The 19,768-nt window shown below is 41.9% G+C and overlaps 1 protein-coding gene and 1 pseudogene across 1 annotated transcript; both read left to right on the top strand.

Annotated features, from left to right (window-relative positions):
- The first annotated feature begins 14,795 nt into the window (after window positions 1-14,795).
- On the top strand, window positions 14,796-16,523 carry LOC101441720 (keratin, type II cytoskeletal 4-like). The gene is given in 3 exon segments (XM_058302094.1): window positions 14,796-14,853; window positions 14,856-15,073; window positions 15,075-16,523. Coding segments are annotated over 3 exon segments (1,599 nt in total). The 3' UTR covers window positions 16,398-16,523.
- A 2,057-nt stretch (window positions 16,524-18,580) lies between these two features.
- Window positions 18,581-18,680, top strand: LOC111763876 (U6 spliceosomal RNA; annotated as a pseudogene).
- Window positions 18,681-19,768: the final 1,088 nt, after the last annotated feature.

Raw genomic sequence — 19,768 nt, 5'->3', positions numbered from 1 at the left:
AGAATAAATTAAATGGCCATGATTTTACAACCCATCAGTTAAAAAAAAAGTCACTGGGGTTAATTAACTGAGAGGGCATTGAAATACAGAATAACTTTAAAGTGAGCAAGTGCCTGTACCTATTTACCCACTGCCTTTGAGAGCCTTTAAATACAACCATCTTAAGGAACTGATTTCAAATTAGTCTTTATAGACCAGTGGCTATGTAACACCATTTCTAAAAGTTAAAAAATGTTCAGCTTCAATTACTGAAATTCAGTCAGAAATGCCTACAGCATCCTGTGAACCTCTTGCCCCTTATGCTCCTTTTAGATCACAGCAAAAATGAATGATTGGAGGGAGCGGGTGTAGCTCAGTGGTTGACTGCCTGCTTCCCACGTACGAGGTACCAGGTTCAGTCCCTGGTACCTCCTAAAAATAAATAAATAAATGATTGGAAAAAAATAAAAACAAACAAACAAAATGATTAGCAAAGACCTCCTGAAATATACTTCCCAGGCTCAGTATATGTCCTGGGATACTCCCAATATTTAGGATCTATCTCATCAGGCAGGGAGCAAATGTATTTCTTTTCTTCCCTATTTACTGACTAGATGTTTAAGAAAAATTATTTCCCAACTGATGTCCTATAATGCAATGTGACTAAAGTGATAAACACTGGTCTTTCCTTTTAGGCTTTTATACTTTGGGAACAGCAGGTTCACTCCTGGCACCTTTGATATCACTGGTTCTGCCTATGAAATAGAATTCTTTGTTGGGAATGAGATTGATAAAATGAGCAAGGCAGTTAGACATGGCAAAAAAAAAGCTGAAATGACAGCTATATCCCAGGCATCTTCTTGGTTGAAGGCAAGTTTTGTGTGTTTTTTTAAGATTTATTTATTTATTCATTTCACATTTTCGGCTTGTTCCATTCTTTTGCTGTCTCTTCTCTGTGTCCATTAACTGCGTTTTTTCTGTATCTGCTTGTCTCCCTTTGCTGCGTCATCTTACTGCACCAGCTCTCCATGGCACATGGGCCGTCTGCTCTCTGCAGCGCATGGGGCCAGTTTGCCTTCACAAGGAGGCCCTGGGATGCGAACCCAGGGCCTCCCATATGGTACATGGGAGTCCAACTAATTGAGCCACAGCTGCTTCCCATCTTCTAAGTTTTTGAAATGCTCATCTGTTATGTCATCAGCTCGGCAAACAGCAAGTGCAAACTCAAGCATTACCTTTTCCCGAGCAGAGAGATCAGCCTTTCTCCAGTTTTCACAGACCTGCAAGAAAGCACAAGGTCAGAAGCAGAATTTCTGTCTATCACAATACAGTCTATGAAACAAAAGGCCTAATGAAGTGGGCATTAATGAACAAAACCCAGATAGAATAAAGAGGCAAAGTCAGGCCAAAATAAGCTTTCTGGAAGAATAAGCATCTGGCCTGAGTCCAGCGGAATGTAGGACTGGAAGACTGGCTCCACACCAATGACAGGAAGCCTTCCTTGCTCACTCTGACCACAAGCAACCTTTCTCTTCTAAACACCTATGGCATCAAAAATCTCAGAACTGTTGAAACTGGAAACCTCATGCACAGCTATTAGGAATGTAAATAAAGCACAGCCACTGCAGAAACAGTTTAGTGGTCCCTCAAAAAGATAAGCACAGAATTACCATATAACCCAACAATTTCACTGGTAGGAATATACCCAAAAGAATTGAGAACAGAGAATCAGAAACTTGTATAATTGTCATAGTAGCATTATTCACAATAGCCAAAAGGTGGAAGCAACCCAAGCGTCTACCAATGGATAAATGGAGAAACAAAATGTGATATATACATCCAATGGAATACTACTCAGCTATAAAAAGGAATGAAGTTCTGATACATGCTACAAAAAATGCAGATGATCCTTTGAAGACATCATGTTGACTGAATTAAGCTAGACATAAAAAGACAGAAATTTTATGATTTCATGCATATGAAATAACTACAATATGCCAATTCCTAGAGACAGAATGAATATTCAAGGTTACTTGGCACTGAGGGAAAGGGGAAATGGGTAGTTATTGCTTAATGGGTTCAGACTTTCCATTTGGGGTGATGAAAAAATTTGGGTAATGGATTGGATGGTGGTGATAGTAACACAACACTTTAAATGCAATTAATGCCTCTGAAGTATACACTTTAAAATGGTTCAAGTAGAAGATTTTGTGACATATGTTGCCACAGTTTTTTTTAAAAACTGAGATTTTAAAAAATCTCAGAACCAAGATTCTTAATACATAAGGATCCAAAAGCCCAACATTTTCATGAGAAATGTGAAACACAGAGAATAATCCCTTTGTCTCCAATTAATCCCAAGTAAGACACAATATTTGCAAAATTAATAGCTGATATTTAGCAATCACTGTGTGCTAAGAATGTGCTCATTGCTTCATATTCATTATCTCATTTAATTCTTATAAAAACCAGAGGTGGTAGTATTATCACCATCCCATTTTATTAACAATGAGGCTCAGAGAGTGAAGCAGTATTTCCAAGGTCACACAGCTAAATGGCAGAGCAGGGATCTGAATCCAATTGTACTAGATTCTAAAGACTATACTACTAATCACTACTCTTGCTGATGCAAAATACTGGAAATCACTAAACATCTAAACAATAGAAGAACAACAACCAAAAATAGAAGAACAGTTAAAACAAACCATATGAAAGTACACCCTGTGGCTCAAAACAGACCTTCTGAAAGTACACCCTGTGGCTCCTTGGGAGGTAAAGCCTGGAGGACTGGATGAACAAAGGCCTGGTGACTATGCAGGAGGCACTCAGCAGGGCAAAGGGGATGATATATCTGTCTTGACAGTTATCTTCAGGCTGACAACAGAGGTGCTTGGGGGAAGTTTGCAAGGCCTCCACTTAGACAGGTTCAGGAGGGAAGGTTGGGGGATGGGGAGACTGATGAACCTCAACCACGAGTATAAAAGCAGCCCAGATAATTCCCTAGCCCAGATAATCAGGGATTTTGGCAAATAGGGATCAGTAAAAAAATTTAGGCTTGGTGACAAACCTGTGTTTGCTGTGTCTCTGTCCTCTGGAATCATCAAAATGACCTCTGACTCACAAAGATCTGATTCTGAGCAAAGCAAGAAGGTAAGTTCCTTGCTGAGGGATTGGGACCCATTTCACAACCAGGCGTGGTAGGAATTCCAGAATAGGAGGCAGACAGGCCACCCGACCAAAGCCTGGGGCCAGCAGCAAGATACAAAAGAAAACCTAAGAGATTGGTTTGGGCCCATTAAGAATAATTAGTGGCTGGACTAAATTCACACTGGAAAATGCAAACATTATAATGTGGTAGAAACAGTACAAGCTTTGAAAGTGAACTCTGCCACTTTGTAGTTGTATGCCCTCATGTTAAGTTCAATCTCTGAACCTCAAGTGTGAAATGGTTAAAAGGCTCAGTTTATAAGGGAAGTTGTGTGCATTTGAGAGAATATATGTCAAATATCTAGAACCATGTCTGTTATAAAGCTGGTGCTTAGCTAACCCCTACACCCAAACATGATATCCAGGCAAAGCAGGTGGGCACAGTGATAGGGACCAGGCAGGATCTGAAGCAATGGGAAAAGTTGGAGGTCTGTGTTTGCTGCACCATACAGTGGCACGGGCTTTGCCCTTTCTTCAGTTGTTTAGAGGTCCATAAACTGGCACAGGGGAAGCAGGCACTAACCTGGTCAGAAAGCAATGGATTCTTCGAATATACCCTGTGCTGGGCACTGTGGACAACCACACTGTATGGGCACCTGTTAGCCATGCCGGTCACCACAATGATGAGTTCCTTGTCAGCTCTGCTGAGATGACCTGGTGAAGAAGAGGAGAGGAGACGGGCCCATAAGCCCTGGACAGCAGTTTAGAAGAACCCAGACAGACTCAGCCAAGTTTTAACCACAGAGTCACCTACCCACCTAGTCATTCACTTATGCATTCATCCCCAATCCCTTGTGACCAACTAACCTCTTTGATTTTCTTCATGGTACTTAACTCTTTGAAGTCAACTTTTTCTTTTATTTTTGTTTAGTTATCCATGTTCTGTTTTCTCCCCTCCAGAATATCTTTGAAAGTTAAGGTTTTCTCTGACTTGTTCACGATGGCATCCCCCAGAGGATGGGGGCATACAGTGAGGGCTCAGAAAATACATTTTGAATGAATTACTAAATTCAAGAAACATGCAGAGTGCGTATAGTTCAGTAGTTTGAGTGCCTGCTTCACATACATGAGGTTCTGGGTTCAATCCCCAGTACCTCCAAAAATAAATATATAAATTCAAGAAACATTTTTCTGAGGCCCATCAAGTGCTGGGGTAACAGTTTTATGAGTGGAGGAGGAAGAAGAGAAGAGATTTCCTAACTTCAGGAGACTTGCTACGTGTGGGTAGAGACAGTCAGAGCAGAAGGGGACTCACTTTGGTACCTGGCACCATTCTGGGAACTTTACTTACATAATCTCATTTAATCCTCACACCAGCTCTGCAGAGTGGGTATTGTGATATCATTTTATGGGTGGTAAGGAAACCAAGGCTCTGAAACATCTAAATTCTTTGCTCAAGTTCACCTGGAGTACAGAGGAGGAAGAGTTCCTCCTAAGGCACGGGTTGTTAACAAGGGGTCCATGAGCTTGAATTTAAGTTTAAAAAAAACATTATTCTTGTGGGGACGTGTTGGTATGGGTGTGATATATTGATTAAATAATACACAGATTAGTGTGGCTTAGTAAGGGGTCCATGGTTTTCACCTGAGTGGCAAAGGGGTCCTTGGAACTAAAAAGGTTAAGAACCCCTCTCCTAAGGGAAGGTATGTGAGGTGGACTTGGAAGGAAAGCGCAGATTCTTTTAAATCAAAAGTCCAAAGGGAGAAAAGGCATCCCAAGGGCAGAGCAAAGTATGAGCCAAGTTAGAGTGGGGAGATATCATAAGACCTGAATGCTTTCGGGAGTAGAATGTAGCCCACGTTGACTCAAAGACAGAACATAAAAAGGGGCTGAAGAAGATGAAGCTGTGAAGACATGCTGCTGTCAGGCCATGATGACCCACTGTGACAGCCTATTGGCTGTTTCCCAATACCTGCTCTCCCCTTCTTCCTGCAGAAATACAATCCCTGAATTTTAGCTGGGCACAGAGCCACACAGCTTCCCTTGCAGCTATATGTGACCACATGACTATGTTCTGGCCATTGGAATGTAGGATGAAATGTCTGTGACAACCATGTCATGACCTTAAAGGGGTGAGTGTTGCCAGTACCCTTGTTTCTCTTGGTTCTGGCAGGCAGTGGTGAATCAGCATAAGCATGCAGGCAAGGGCAATTCCCAAAGAGTAAGCAACACATTGGCCCTGGGCAGCTCACATGGGTACTATTAGGTGAGAGAGAGAAAAAATATCTTGTTTAAACCAGTGTATTTTTGGGTCTGGGTAACAGCAGCCTAACCTGAACCCTAACTAATAAATCCATAAATGTCAGACTAAAGTCCATGAGCTTTACTCAGGGGATCATAGGGAACCATGGAGGGTTTTCAAGCGCCAAGTAAGAAAGGTGAGCTGGAGTTATTACCTAATTTATTTCAATTCCATACCTATAATCATAAAGTTCCATTGAAATCTCAGCCTCAGAATCCAGGGAATATTACAGCCACATTCAGCCTTTCCAATCTTCTCCCTAACTCTGCAGCACTCCGATCTGTAATTATGTGGGAAGGAACACTACCAAGCAGGAAAATGGATTTCATCCAAGAATGATTTAACACTGTCTTTCCATTTACCTGTTTCTTTCTTGAAGATTGTATTGTAATAAGAGAAGAAGGCTCTGAATTCTGATGGTCGGTGAGATAATGCTTAAAATACATTTGGTAAAAATCCTGCCTGCAGGGAATGAAAAAAAAAAACATGTAAAATTAAAACTAATACCAAGGAATTGCATATTAAAAGTGAGAAAAATGGGAAATTTTATGTTGCAGATATGTTAACACAGTAAAATAATTAAGTAAATAAATACATATTTTTAAAACAAAAACCAAGATTAGGGTAGACAAACAGTAATTGGGTACTGTCCCATACCATCTGCTGAACACTACATGTACTCTTAGGTAGGTCACAGCCTGGTTCTCAAAGTGTCATTCCCTTTTAGCCTATTATAGGTGTTACTTCTAGAGGTGTATGTGGGTTTTTTTTTTTTTTTAGTTCGTCATTTTATGAAATGTAGAAAGTGAGTGTTAAACTAAATGATATTTCTTAGAATTTAGGTTCCAGTATTTTTATGCCTTTTCACAGAAGGGCTAAGAATTTGTTAGTAACACACCTGGATATTAGTATAGTACTTTCAAAGTTCTTTTATATAGCCAATCTCATTTTTCCTTCTGTACAACCCTGTGAGCCAGGTAAGGCAGATACCATTATCTCTAGTTTATAGATAAGGAAACCAAGGCCCAGAGAGAGAGAGAAACTTACCCAAGGCCATACCAAAAGTAAAAGGCAGCCCTGGGATTTTAACATTGAGTTTTCAGTATCTTTTCTCATGGGAGGTTATAGCTAACACCTTTGGCTACTACGTGTAACAACCATTTCTTTCTTCCATCCTTGACAATAGAACCTGGATATCATTCAGATATCAGGGAAGACTGAGTCCTTTCCTCAACTCTAGTGGATGAATCCTGATTGGTCTAAACCAATCAGGGCGATTCCATTCCATTTGTCAGTGATTCGTTAAGGAATGGGCATGTGACATAGCTCTATCCAATGAGAAATGAGGGAATATAAGCAGGGAAGCTTCCCCGCTCTCTCTCCGAGAAGGCATGTGAGAAAGGGGTATGCCTTCCTAGCCACATCCAGGAGTTGTGCATGAATGTGATGTTTGTTTCTGATTTAGCCAGTTAGTGGCCATGAAGGAACAGTCTGAGGACAGAGTCATCACACTGAGGAACAAAGTCAAAAATGGAAAGAACCTGGAACTTGATGACATCACAGCCACAGGATTAAACAATCCTGGAATTACTCTATCCTTGGACCTGCTATATGTGACACATTAAATTGTCCTTAACTATTTAAGTCAGCTGAATTGGATTTTCTGTTACCTGTAACTGAAAGCACCCTCTCTGATAATAGATACTAATGGTGCATTACGATCCAGAAGACTGTATAAAGAACTATTCATATTAGCCAGGGGCAGAGGTCTGGGAGAATAGAAGGTGGGGAGGTGTGGCATGAGGGTGGTTCTGAGGGAGAGGCTGAGGGCTCCAAACATGTCCCACCAGAACAGCTGTGCTTTTATTAATATCTTTTTATGTGACGGATGTCTATGTAAGATATTGTTTGGAAAAAAATATATACAAAACTATACCACTAAGGTTGAAAAACAAAGGTTTAGAGCCAATATTTATGTTTAAAGAAGAGTTTTATCATTTGGCAGCATATATCACCAGCTCTAAAAATATATCCTCAGAAAATAACTCATTAGGATACACAGAAAGATAAATGTGAGCAGGCATCAATGGCAAATCCTAAATGTCCACAATTTGGAGATTGCAGAAATAAATTACATTATCTCTATAATGTAATGCTATATCATGCAGCCACTAAAAATAATGATTTTCATAATAACATGATCTCAAAAATTTATGTATATATTTATACAAAGAAAATAGGGAAAAAACCAAAATGCTAATAGTAGTTGACACTGGATGGTAGAACCACAGATTATTATTTTTTACCTTTCTGATTATTTAATTTTTCAACATGTAATTTCTAACAATATATAATGTTGTTTTTTACAGGAAAGAGCAAGGTATTTCCCATACTTGTTTAAGCACCTGGCATATATTCTTGATAGCTATATCTCCATACCATTTAACAGTGCTATAAAGAACTGTGTTAAACAGTAAGCATATCTCAATCACAAGTGGGCAGAGGACTGAGTGATAAGAGTCCTAGAACTTAAGGGGCTATGTCTAAGATGAGAGAAAAAATTATGTCTGGATTTCAAAGGAAGGATTCATCCACAGAGAAGAACTTGAAGAGAATGAGGCAACCAATTTCAGGAATTCCGCTAAGGCTGACAGAGGTTTGTGCAGTCTGTGACTCCCTGCACCAAGTAGGTATCTCACCTGCTTTTCTATTTCCTCCATGAGCTCCACAATGGCATAAGGCAGGTCCTTCTTGTAGGGGATTGAGTAACGGCTGATAGGTTTGGACATCTCTTCCTGCTGAGTCCTGTGAATTGGCACCACAGGCAACTCTTTCCAAAACCTATTTGTCAGGAATCGAAGAAGAGTCTAAAAGGAAACAAGGACAGGTTTTGAAGAGCTATGGAAAGAATGGCTTGGATATCTAGTCTGTATGTCTGGTCTTAAAGGAAAAATAGCAAACATGTTCCACCTCCAGCGCCAACTCCCACTGATTATAAGTCACTGCTTTAAGCACTCATGAAAGGGATCCTGGAATCAACACGAAAGAGATCTGTAATCAATTAGCAATGTCTGGCATGGAATGGGACATGAAGGCATGGTACCTAAGTAACTTATTTGCAACACTTAGCTTAAAAGCTCAGCTCAGTTACCATCTTATAGCAACAAAACCTCCTGGGGTTCTTCATGGTCATGAAGCCTTTCTATAGCTCTTTCAAGACTACCAAGTGATTGCCAGGATTTTATCATTTACAGCCAATCACAATGATGGTAACTATTATGTAATAAGTGCCTAACATGTGCCAGGTGTATTTTTTTTAACACATTCTCCAATATTCCGAGCAATCCTACATTTTATAGATAGGAAAACTAAGGATCAAGAAGGGTAGGTCACACAGAGATAAAGTTTGAATGTGGATTCAAATCTAGATCTTTGTGATTCTTAAAGTCTATATTCTTCCCAATATTTAGTCCTGTCTCTTTAAAAAAAATCTAACAACCCAATATTCTAAATGAAGAGCACAGACAAAATCTGAATAGGCAACCACTTCATGCCTTTTGCAGTAAAAGGTTCCAAGATATCAAGGAAATCAAGGCCATGCTCCCCCCACCTTGTTTGCACTCACTGTCTGTTTTCTGTGTCCATTCACTGTGTGTGTTCTTCTTTGTCTGCTTGTCTTCTCTTTAGGCAGCACCAGGAACTGATCCTGGGACTTCCTGGAGTGGGAGACACTCCGTGTCTCTTTTTGTTGTGTCATCTTGTTGCACCAGCTTTCCACGTGGGCCGGCACTCCTGCATGACTCTGCTCAGGCCAGCTTTCTGCTCGAGCCAGCTCGCCATGCTGGCCAACTTGCCTTCACCAGGATGCCCTGGGAATCAAATCCTGGACCTCCCATATGGTAGACAGGAGTCCAATGGATTGAGCCACATCTGCTTCTCAAGACCATGCTTTTCTAGGAAGCTCAGGCTCGTCAGGTAACCCAAGACAGTGAAAGCCTAACATAGGGCTGTCCGAAGCCAGCTTGCTGCTGCTTACTCACTGTGTGACCCAAGGCAGATAACTTCCCTTCGCTATGAGCTATGGAAAGAATGGCTTGGATATCTAGTGTGTATGTCAGTTCCTTCACCTGTAAAGTGTAGATGAAAATAACACCAAACTCATAGAGTTGTTATAAGGATTAGATGAGTAAATGTACATAAAGCACTTAAAACAGAGGCTTGCACTTAGAAAATGCTGTACAGGTATTTATTAAATAAATGTGTCAAATTTAAAATGAAAGTGTGATTAAGTGTATTGGGATGCACTGTGAATCTGTCAATTGACATTTGCTTACATGTTTAAATGCTGGACGCACAGGAAAGATATGGACTGCTCTGCTCACATTTCTCTAGCATCTGCTCAGTGGGCCCTATGTGCTGTAGAAGCCCATTTGCCTCGGTTTCTCACTTGACACTTCAACTCTGTGCCATCTTCCTCCTGAAGGGGAAAGCCTAGGCTGTGGAATTTTGCAGCACATTTACCTCAGCATTCTCTACCAACTAGCCAGGGCAGGGCAAAAATCTAAGTAACTAGGCCATTGTATGGCCACTGGTCTAGGAGGTTGCCAGGTAAAAAGCTCTGTCCACACAAATTCATATTCTTGAAGATATGAATCAGGAAATCAGAAGAAGCAAAGGAAATTGGCAATGACAAGGCTGAAAAGTCATGAGGCAGAGAAAGGCCATGGGGATCATGACAGGAGCCAGAGAGAAATCATGAGTAAGCAGCAGCTATGAGGGGGAAAAAAGACGCAGGGTAGAGAGTAAGGGAAAAATTTTGTGGTAGAAAGAGATAAAGATAGACAAAGAGACAGGAACTAAAAGCAGCTGAGACATGTTCATGGCAGAGCTCCCGAGGTCCTGCTGCAGAGGTCCCTTAGAGCCATCTGGGTACCAAAATAACCTCTCCGTTTCCATGTGGCATGGTTGCAACTCTGTCCCTGTTACTGGATTCCTAAAACCACTTGGTTTTGCAATATCTCTGAGACTGACAAGAAGAATGGCAACCAAGAAAGAAAATGTGTCCTTTCAACTAGGGAGTCTTCTGTAATCCAAGGAAGTCAATCTAGTCAAGGAGTGCTTTGCTCAAACGACAAGCTTATTAAAAAGTAAGTGAACAAGCAAACATTCCTAAGATACTTAGTGTGTGCCTGACATTATTCTAAAGGGGATATCTATATCTGTAGCATCTCTAGCTCTCTATATCTTTACTTTCTTAGTTTCCCAGATGCTGAAACAAATACCCAGATACCATACAATGGGTTGGCTTGAACAAAGGAATTTATTGGCTCAAAGTTTTGAAGCTAGGGGAAGTCCAAAATCATGTTATTAGCAAAGCAATGCTTTCTCCCCAAAGACTGGTTTTTCTGTCACATGGCAGTGCCTTCTCCTTTCGCTACCAGGTTCCATTGACTTCTAGCTTCTTGCTCTTCATGTGCCTCTCTCTCTCCATGTCCAATTTCCTTTGCTATAAGGACTTCAGCTCCCCGCCTCCCACCGCCCTGCATTCAGTTTGGGCATGTCTTAACTAGTAAGACCATCAAGTGAACGACTCATCTCTCTTCCTGGGGCCTCTGCCATGTCTAATGGAGCCATCTCTCTTTCCTCACATATCTGCTTCTCTGTTACCTCCTCGGCTCTGGGATCAAAATTCCAACCTCCCTGTCTCTGTGGTGTGGTTCCTCTGTGAGTCCCTGCCCAGCAAAAGGGCAGGAACTCAACATCCTACTCACGTAGCCCAATCAAAGCCTCAATCATTATTTAATCAAGTAAAAGTGAAACCTCTGAATCCAATAAAATCTAATATGCCCAGAGGAAAAGACCAGTTCACAAGCAATCCAATATCTATTTTTGGAATTCATAAACAGTATCAAGCTGCTACAAGGACCAAACCCAAATACTGGACTCCATTTGGTAAAGTCATCACAGAATGTCAGACACATCTCTGAGGAGGTGGGGAGGTATATCCTTCATTCTTTGCTCTGCTTGTTTGCTGGTTTGGTATTAACTGAAGTAAAGACAACCTGAAGCTGAACTCATTCTTGCCAATTGTGAACCCATATTGAGGGTTCTGGCCTAGCTCATCAAAAACGTGAATTTTCACATGAAATTTTTTGATTATTAAGTGCTGACTTAACTGTTTTTCCCATGGGTGTAGATGTGGTAGGACTGGTGGCTGTTGGGCTGGATTCTGGCTATATGGAGTTCTTTATACTAGGTCTGTCAACTATTATGCATTTGAAATTATAATAAAAAATTAAAAATAATACTTAAAAATTATTTTTAGAAAACCTGTGGGACAAATAAAGAAAAATCTCTAGGCCGTAAGCTTATAATCACTAGTTAAATTCAACTGATGGAAAACTTCAACTGTGTACATGAGCACAGTAACTGACATTATTATTAGCTGTGTGTATAACTGACAGTTCGTTATTTTTTGTTAGCTATAGACAGACAGTTCACAATTCTAAAATATGGAGACGGAGTTCCACTTCTAGTTTTTATACTTCATCACAATCCATAAAAGAAATATTGGTACACTGGATGTCATAAAAATTTAAAATAGAGGGAGCACATTGGCACAAGCAGTTGCGCGCCCGCCTCCCACACAGGAGGTCCCAAGTTCATTTCCTGGTGCCTTTGAAAAAACAAAAACAGCCACCAATACAAATGGAAAAAAAAACAAAACAACCAACTCAGGGAAGCTGATGTGGGTCAGTGGTTGAGGGCTGGCTTCTCACAAACGAGGTTCCCAGTTCAGGTACCTCAGTAACTGAGGTACTGGCTCCCAGTAACTCACAAAAATAAAAATAAAAAATAAAATAAAATACTTATGCTTCAAAATACACCATTAAAAATTGAAAAGACAAGCCACAGACTGGGTGAAAATATCTGCAAAATGTATCTGATAAGTGACTTATATTTGGAATATATTAAGTCCTATAATGCAGTAAGACAAGCAATCCAATTAAAAAATGGACAAGAGATTTGTATAGACATTTCATCAAAGAAAATAAATGAATGTTCAAAAAGCACATGAAAAGATGCTCAAGATCATTAGTCATTAGGGAAATGCAAATTAAACCCACAATAAGATAACACTAGAAATAGAAAATAGAAAATAGAAAATAGACAACAAGTGCTGGCAAGGATATGGAGAAAATGGAAACTTCATACATTGCTGGTAAAAATGTAAACTGCTGTAGCCATTTTAGAAAACAGTTTCAGGAACATATGTAGCTCAGTGGTTGAGTGCCTGCTTTCCACGTTTAAGGTCCCAGATTCAATTCCTGGTACCTCCTTAAAAAAAAAAAAGGAAAGAAAACAGTATGGCAGTTTCTGAAGAAGTTAAACATATTTATCATACAACCCAGCAATTCCACTCCTAAGTATCTATCCAAGAAAAAAGTCCACACAGACTTATATGCATTATAAAGACCTCATAGCATTATTTATAATAGCCTAAAAATTGAAACAATACAAATGCCCATCAACTGGTAAATGGATAAACAAAATGTGATACATCCATACAGTAGAAAACTATTCAAAATAAAAAAGAATGGACTATTAATACATGCTACACATGCTATAAAAAGCTTTTGCCAAACCCACAGAAAAACATAGTATGTTTTATACTATAATTTATATGAAATGTCCAGAAAAGGCAAACTATAGAGACAGAAAGTGTTTTCGTGGTTGCCTGGGGCTGGGGTGGGAAAGGGAATCTACTGCAAATGAGTATGAGGGATTTTTTAAGGGTGATGGAAACTTCTAAAACTGGATTGCAGTGATGGTTGCACAACCTGTAAATTTACTAAAAATCATTGCCCTGTGTATTTAAAATGGGTGAAATTTATGGTATGTAAATTATACCTCAATAAGGCTACAGGTATTTACAGGAACAAAATATCATTTGTCATTGTTGAATAAGGTTTGGGGAAATTTTCACAGTTAAGAAAGAGGAGCTAACATCTTAAAATCTTCAGATCCATGAGTGTCCTGCTGTAATTATTTTAAAAGACTGACAACTAAGAAACAACTAGAATCTGATTTAGGTGTACAGAAGATTTTAATTTGGTTTTCTTAGTTTGATCAACAACAAATTCGATAAATATCCGTGTTAAAGGCAACAACAACAACAACAAATGCAGTCAACAACACACTTTCCATTAATTAAAAAAAAAAAGGCCCATGCAGTGGTGGAATGGTCATACACTTAAATGATAGCAAAGGAGTTTTTTTTTAAAGGTATAAATCCACAGGACAATAACAGGAGACAGCAGATGAAAATTCCCAACAAATATATGTGACAAAATTGCAAGGGGGAAGCAGTAACAACTAGTGGAAAGCAGAGAGTTACCACCTGAAACAGCTGCGGGTGGAATTCTGAAGGCAGGTGAGCCTACTTGCCCTGCAGAACCCCTAGGAGGCTCCACCCTTAGAGCAGGGGTTCTTAACAAGAGGCTTGTGAGCTTGAATTTAAATTCAAAAAGACATTATTCGTGTGGGGATGTGTTGGTAGGGATGATGTATTTATTAAATAATACACAGTATTTTTAATATAAGGGGTCCCTGGAACAAAAAGGTTATTTATTTTGCTTTAGAGGTACATATACCACAGAAGGTAAAGGGCTAATTTCAGGAGAACCAGGGAATACAGGACGGCTGGACCACTTGGTCACCTCCCTAACCCACATGGCCAGGCTGCAATCCCCACCTCCACTACACTCAAGGCAAAGGCTTGTTATTTTCTGAAGAAATGAACGGGAGGGTCTCCATACTAAGGGAGACCAAGCATCATGGAGGGCATGGGTCAAGCATTAGGCTGAACAAGCAAGACTAAAAATAAATAAATTCTACTTAAAGTGTTTGGCAGCCACAAGGAAGACTGGAGGTTTCTTCTCTGGAAAAACTAATCAACCTCTAAGACTTCCAAAGTCTGCCTTTGGGGGTTGGGTCCCTCATGGAAAGTCACGTTGCTACATGAGCATCCTACAATGAAGCCATCCAGTCAAAAAGTCCTGCCTTCCTGTCGTCTCACCAGCCCCCTCAACAGGGCTTCTAATCAGCTTTTCAGTGTATCACTCTCAAATATAAACAGTCAAGGATACCAAACATTTAAGGATATGAAACAGAGAGAAAAAAGAGGAAACAGAGACAATGAAGGAAACAGAAGAAAACATCAAACTATAATTAATACCCTCTGAGGTCTGAAAACCATAAGGTATTCACAGAGAATATGCTATGAAAAAGAAAAAAATCAGACTCACTGGCCTGGCCCCTCTCACTTCTCTCTGATAACTCTGCCCTCGCTCTCCTCTCTCCAGCCATGATTGCCAAACAGCAGTGGGTCCGAGGCGGGTCGCGGGGCTTTAGCTGCGGTTCTGCCTCACGGGCGGGGGCAGGAAATCTGCCTTCAGCTCCTTCTCCGTGTCTGCGGGTGCAGGCCGCTGCTCCTCGGGGGGTTTTGGCAGCAGGAGCCTCTACAGTCTCGGGAGGAACAAGAGCCTCTCCATCAGCGGGGCCGGATCCCGGCAAGGCGCTGGCTTTGGGGGTGCTGGAGGTTTTGGGGCTGGTGGCTTCGGCAGCGGCGCTGGTTTCGGCGCCCGGCGGCTTCGGCGGTGCATTTGGGGGCTCCTTCAATGGCCGGGGTGGTCCTGGCTTCCCGGTCTGCCCCGCTGGGGGGATCCAGGAGGTCACCATCAACCAGAACCTGCTGACCCCACTCCATGTGGAGATTGACCCCGAGATCCAGAAGGTCCGGACCGAGGAGCGGGAGCAGATCAAGACCCTCAACAACAAGTTCGCCTCCTTCATCGACAAGGTGCGGTTCTTAGAGCAACAGAACAAGATCCTGGAGACCAAATGGAAACTTCTTCAGCAGCAGACGACCACCACGTCCAGCAAAAACCTGGAACCCTTGTTTGAGTCCTACATCATTATCTTGAGGAAGCAGGTGGAGGGCTTGAACAATGACAAGGGGCGCCTGCAGTCTGAGCTGAAGGTCATGCAGGACAGTGTGGAGGACTTCAAGACCAAGTATGAAGATGAGATCAACAAACGCACAGCTGCTGAGAATGACTTTGTGGTCCTCAAGAAGGACGTGGACGCCGCCTACATGACCAAGGTGGAGCTGGAGGCCAAGGTGGACGCCCTGACCGACGAGATCAACTTCCTGAGGACCCTCTATGAGGCGGAGCTGACCCAGATGCAGACTCAGGTCAGCGACACGTCCGTGGTGCTGTCCATGGACAACAACCGCTGCCTGGACCTGGACAGCATCATCGCCGAGGTCAAGGCCCAGTACGAGGAGATCGCCCAGAAGAGCAAGGCCGAGGCCGAGGCCTGGTACCACATCAAGGTCCAGCAGCTCCAGGGATCTGTGGACCAATATGGTGACAGCTTGAAGAACACCAAGAGTGAGATATCAGAACTTAATAGGATGATCCAGAGGCTGCGGGCTGAGATTGAGAATGTCAAGAAGCAATGCCAAACTCTGCAGGCATCTGTGGCTGATGCCGAAGAGCATGGGGAACTGGCCCTCAAAGATGCGCGCAGCAAGCAGACGGAGCTGGAGGTCGCCCTGCAGCAGGGCAAGGAGGAGCCGGCCCGGATGCTGCGCGAGTACCAGGAGCTCATGAGCGTGAAGCTGGCCCTGGACGTCGAGATTGCCACCTACCGCAAGCTGCTGGAGGGCGAGGAGTGCCGGATGTCTGGAGAATGCCAGAGTTCTGTGAGCATCTCCATGGTCGGTGGTGGCACCAGTGTTGGAGGCATCGGCGGAGGGCTAGGCAGCTGCTCCGGATTTGGCCTGGGCGGTGGCTTTGGTTCTGGCTCTGGAAGTGGCTTTGGGTTTGGGGGCGGTGTCTGTGGCAGCTCTGGAAGCAAGATCATCTCGACCACCACCCTGACCAAGAGATCCCAACGATAGACGACACAGGTCCCTGCAGCCCCCGAGCCCGCTGGGCCCACCCCTGGTGTCCCTGTGCTTCCTTCAGCCTCGTCTTCTCCCTCCCTTTCTGGGGCTCATCGACCACTATCACTTCCTCTCCCTCCTGGGCACACTCTGATCCCAGGAAGATCTTCTCTTCTGGGGCTTGGACTCTGCCCTCTTGGCATATTGTAGCTTTTTCTCAATTCTGGCCTGGCGACCCATCTGGAATGGCAGGGATGTTACCTGACCTTTCACCTCCCATGGATAGAGGAGATGACTACAAATACATGACCAGGAGCTTCATCTCCACAATTATCAGGGTCACTTATGTCCCCTCCAAGACCAACACTATCTCCCACCAGATCCTGGATATCCCACAACGTCAGGACCAAACTCGTTCTCCATCACCTGGCAGCAACTGGCCTTGCAAGGTCAGGACAAGAACTCCCAAGTGTCCCATTGTTCTTCTCATCCCCTATTTTCATCTTCTGGCATATCTTCAATAAAATGCTTGTGTCATTCAAAAAAAAGAAAAAAATCAGAAGATAATAAAGATCTCTCTTAAATAAACCTAGAATGAGCTAAACTTTCAACAGAAAGGTTGGATGATAAAATACTATCAAGAAAAACTTCCCAGAGGAGAAAAATAAGAAAATATTAAAACATAAGATCAATTGAGGAAGTTTAATTTCTAACTAACTGGAGTTTCAGAAAGAAAGGGTAAAGAAGGGAAAGAAATTATCAAAGAAAATGATAAGAACATTTCCCAAAACTGCAGGACATGAGTCTTCAGACCAAAAGAAAGAAAAAACAAGAGTTGAGCACAATCAAAAAAGACCTACCACAAATCATCCTTGTGATTTCATACAGGAACAAAGGGTCTCCTACATACAAAAAGAATCACCCCTTCAAAACCTCTGCCCAGATGATCCTTGATTGGGGAGTAAACTTGACTGAATGAGCAGTGCCTACGGGCACTGGGCAGTTGGGACTTCAGGCAGTTCCTCTGTAACTGCTGCTGGCTCTGTAACTCCTCCAAGGTCCCACCCTAAAACTCTGCACTCTCTGCCCCAAAACAGTTCTGCGGAGTGGTGAAGTTCACTTCTCTAGTTCTTCTCCAGTTCTGGCTTTTCTTTCCTTCTGGCTCCTAGATGCTCTGTGTCTGTCTGTGTGTCTGTGTGTCTTTGTATGTATTTGGGGAAAAGGGCAATCTGCAAACAATCAACTGAGGTTTCTTATCATGATCATATTTTGCAGGATGAGTAGGAAAGGAATAAGGATGTAGGTGTGATAACCTGGGGATTCTGGTTCACGCATTTCATGCTCTTCAGACAGAATGTATACCTGGGAAAGTACCAGCACATTTTCCCAGTGTTCTCATTGGGAAGACACCATCCAAGAAAGCTAGTTTTCAGTTCCCACTCTGCACTACCTTAAAAAAAAAATCACTGTGCTGCATGCATGTCTTTGGATGAATTTGAACATATTCTAATTTTTGTCTTAAAAATCGTAACACTAGTTCAGAGGAAACACATAAGGTCCAGACCCATGGTAAGGACAAGAGTTGGAATCCAAGGAGTATGTTAGTAACAGGCTAGAAGAGGACCTTTGGAGACTGCTTCCTTCAGTGACAAGGCAGGCAACAAAATTGTAGAAGCAGCAGTTTTTCTTCATTCTGGAAATAGCAGGGCATTTACCTGAGCGTTCATTCTAAATTTAACAAGAAACTGATTTCAAATTAAAAGGTCCACTCTTAGGATGGGATCTGCAGTGAAGGGAGATGCTGGTATAGCCATGTCCATGGCTCTGTTATGCAAGCACAAGTTCCATCTCCTAGATGGAGTCCCTGTTTTTCCCTTATGGCAGCACCACTGATCTCTAGAATTCCACACCCCAGCTACAACAAGTTGGAGTTTACTGGCCACCCATCCTTATGTACCTCCAGATTGTAGTTTTTTGTCATCTCAGGATATGGCTGGGGGGTGGGGTGGGACAAAGCAGAAGTATTTGGACAGGTTTAGTTTTTGAATTTTCCAACCAAGTTAGATGTAAGTTCGTTTTATAGAAAGCACAACTTCAGTTAGAAGCTATGTGACATACTCTTTCTAGGTCTGTTTTCCCATCTGCAAAATGAGGAGGTTGGACTGTCAAAGCTGCAGCAAGTGCTCGCTTCAGCACTTGCTAAAATTCACATATACTAAAATTGGAACGATACAGAGAAGATTAGCATGGCCCCTGAGCAAGGATGACACGCAAATTCGTGAAGCGTTCCATATTTTTTCTCAAAATCAAAAGAAAAAAAAAGCTGCAGCAAAATTCAGGGTGAATGAAAGTTAATCCTTGCTTTCATCACTACCTTTTCTAGCTCATCACTGTGCCTTTCTTCTTTCCTAAAAAAGACATCACACCCTTCCTTCTTCTGTGTTCTGTTCCTGCCTCCCCCGCCAAGGTCCAAGCAGAGCTGGAGATTAGGCTGGGACCCAGAGTTTCCTAGAGGGCAAATGGAAGTGACTGGAAAAGGAAAGCCTGACTCTGGCCTCTTTAATCCCACATTTGCTGAGAAAGAGGACTTGGTCAGGTTGGGTGACATTTCTCTTGCTGGGAAGATAATGCCTAGAATGTGTATGTTTAGTTGCACAAGATTGTCTTTCCCTATTTTGGTCAGACATTTTGTTTTTGTTCAAAGTTATCTGGAACTTTAGATGAACTTGCAAAACTGTGCTTTTATTAAGTGACTTTTTGAATAAACTCTTGGTATTCTGGAGCAAATGTATTTATTTATTTATTGGTATGTGCAACCATAAACTTGGTATTTTCCCATGTTGATGTTATGTATGTAGTAGAATTTAGTGTTTGTCTAAGTACAGAACATATACCAGGAAATTAAACTTGAATTGTTTAAAAAAAAAAAGAATCACAATACCAGTGGACTTCATTCCGGCAATACTGGATGGTAGAAGACAATGGAACAATGCCGTCAACATTCTGAGGGAAAATTATTTTCAACCCAGAATTCTGTATTCAGGCAAATTTTCAATTAACTGTAGGGAAAGTATAAAGATACTTTCAGAAATGCAAAGGCTAAAAAATATTTACTTTCCAGATTCCCTTAAGAAGCTACTGATGGTAAGGCTTCAGCAAAATGAACAAATAAGGCAAGAGATAAAAAAGCAATCCAGGTGGATCTAACAAGGAGAGCAGCGAAGGGAAGGTACAAAAGACTGCTGTGCAGCAGGCCTGGTGAGCAACTGGGCAAGTGGAGGAGGAGAGTGGGAAGTCTCCGGAGGGAAAATGGAACTGGAGTCTTGGACTCTTATTAATTAGGTGCAAAAGACAGATGTTGGAACATTAGGGAAAAATTAATAACT

Source organism: Dasypus novemcinctus, chromosome 8 (genome assembly GCF_030445035.2).
Source record: "Dasypus novemcinctus isolate mDasNov1 chromosome 8, mDasNov1.1.hap2, whole genome shotgun sequence".
Classification (NCBI taxonomy): domain Eukaryota; kingdom Metazoa; phylum Chordata; class Mammalia; order Cingulata; family Dasypodidae; genus Dasypus; species Dasypus novemcinctus.
The sequence above is the reverse complement of the archived record's forward strand: the minus strand, read 5'-3'. Positions and strand labels throughout refer to the sequence as shown.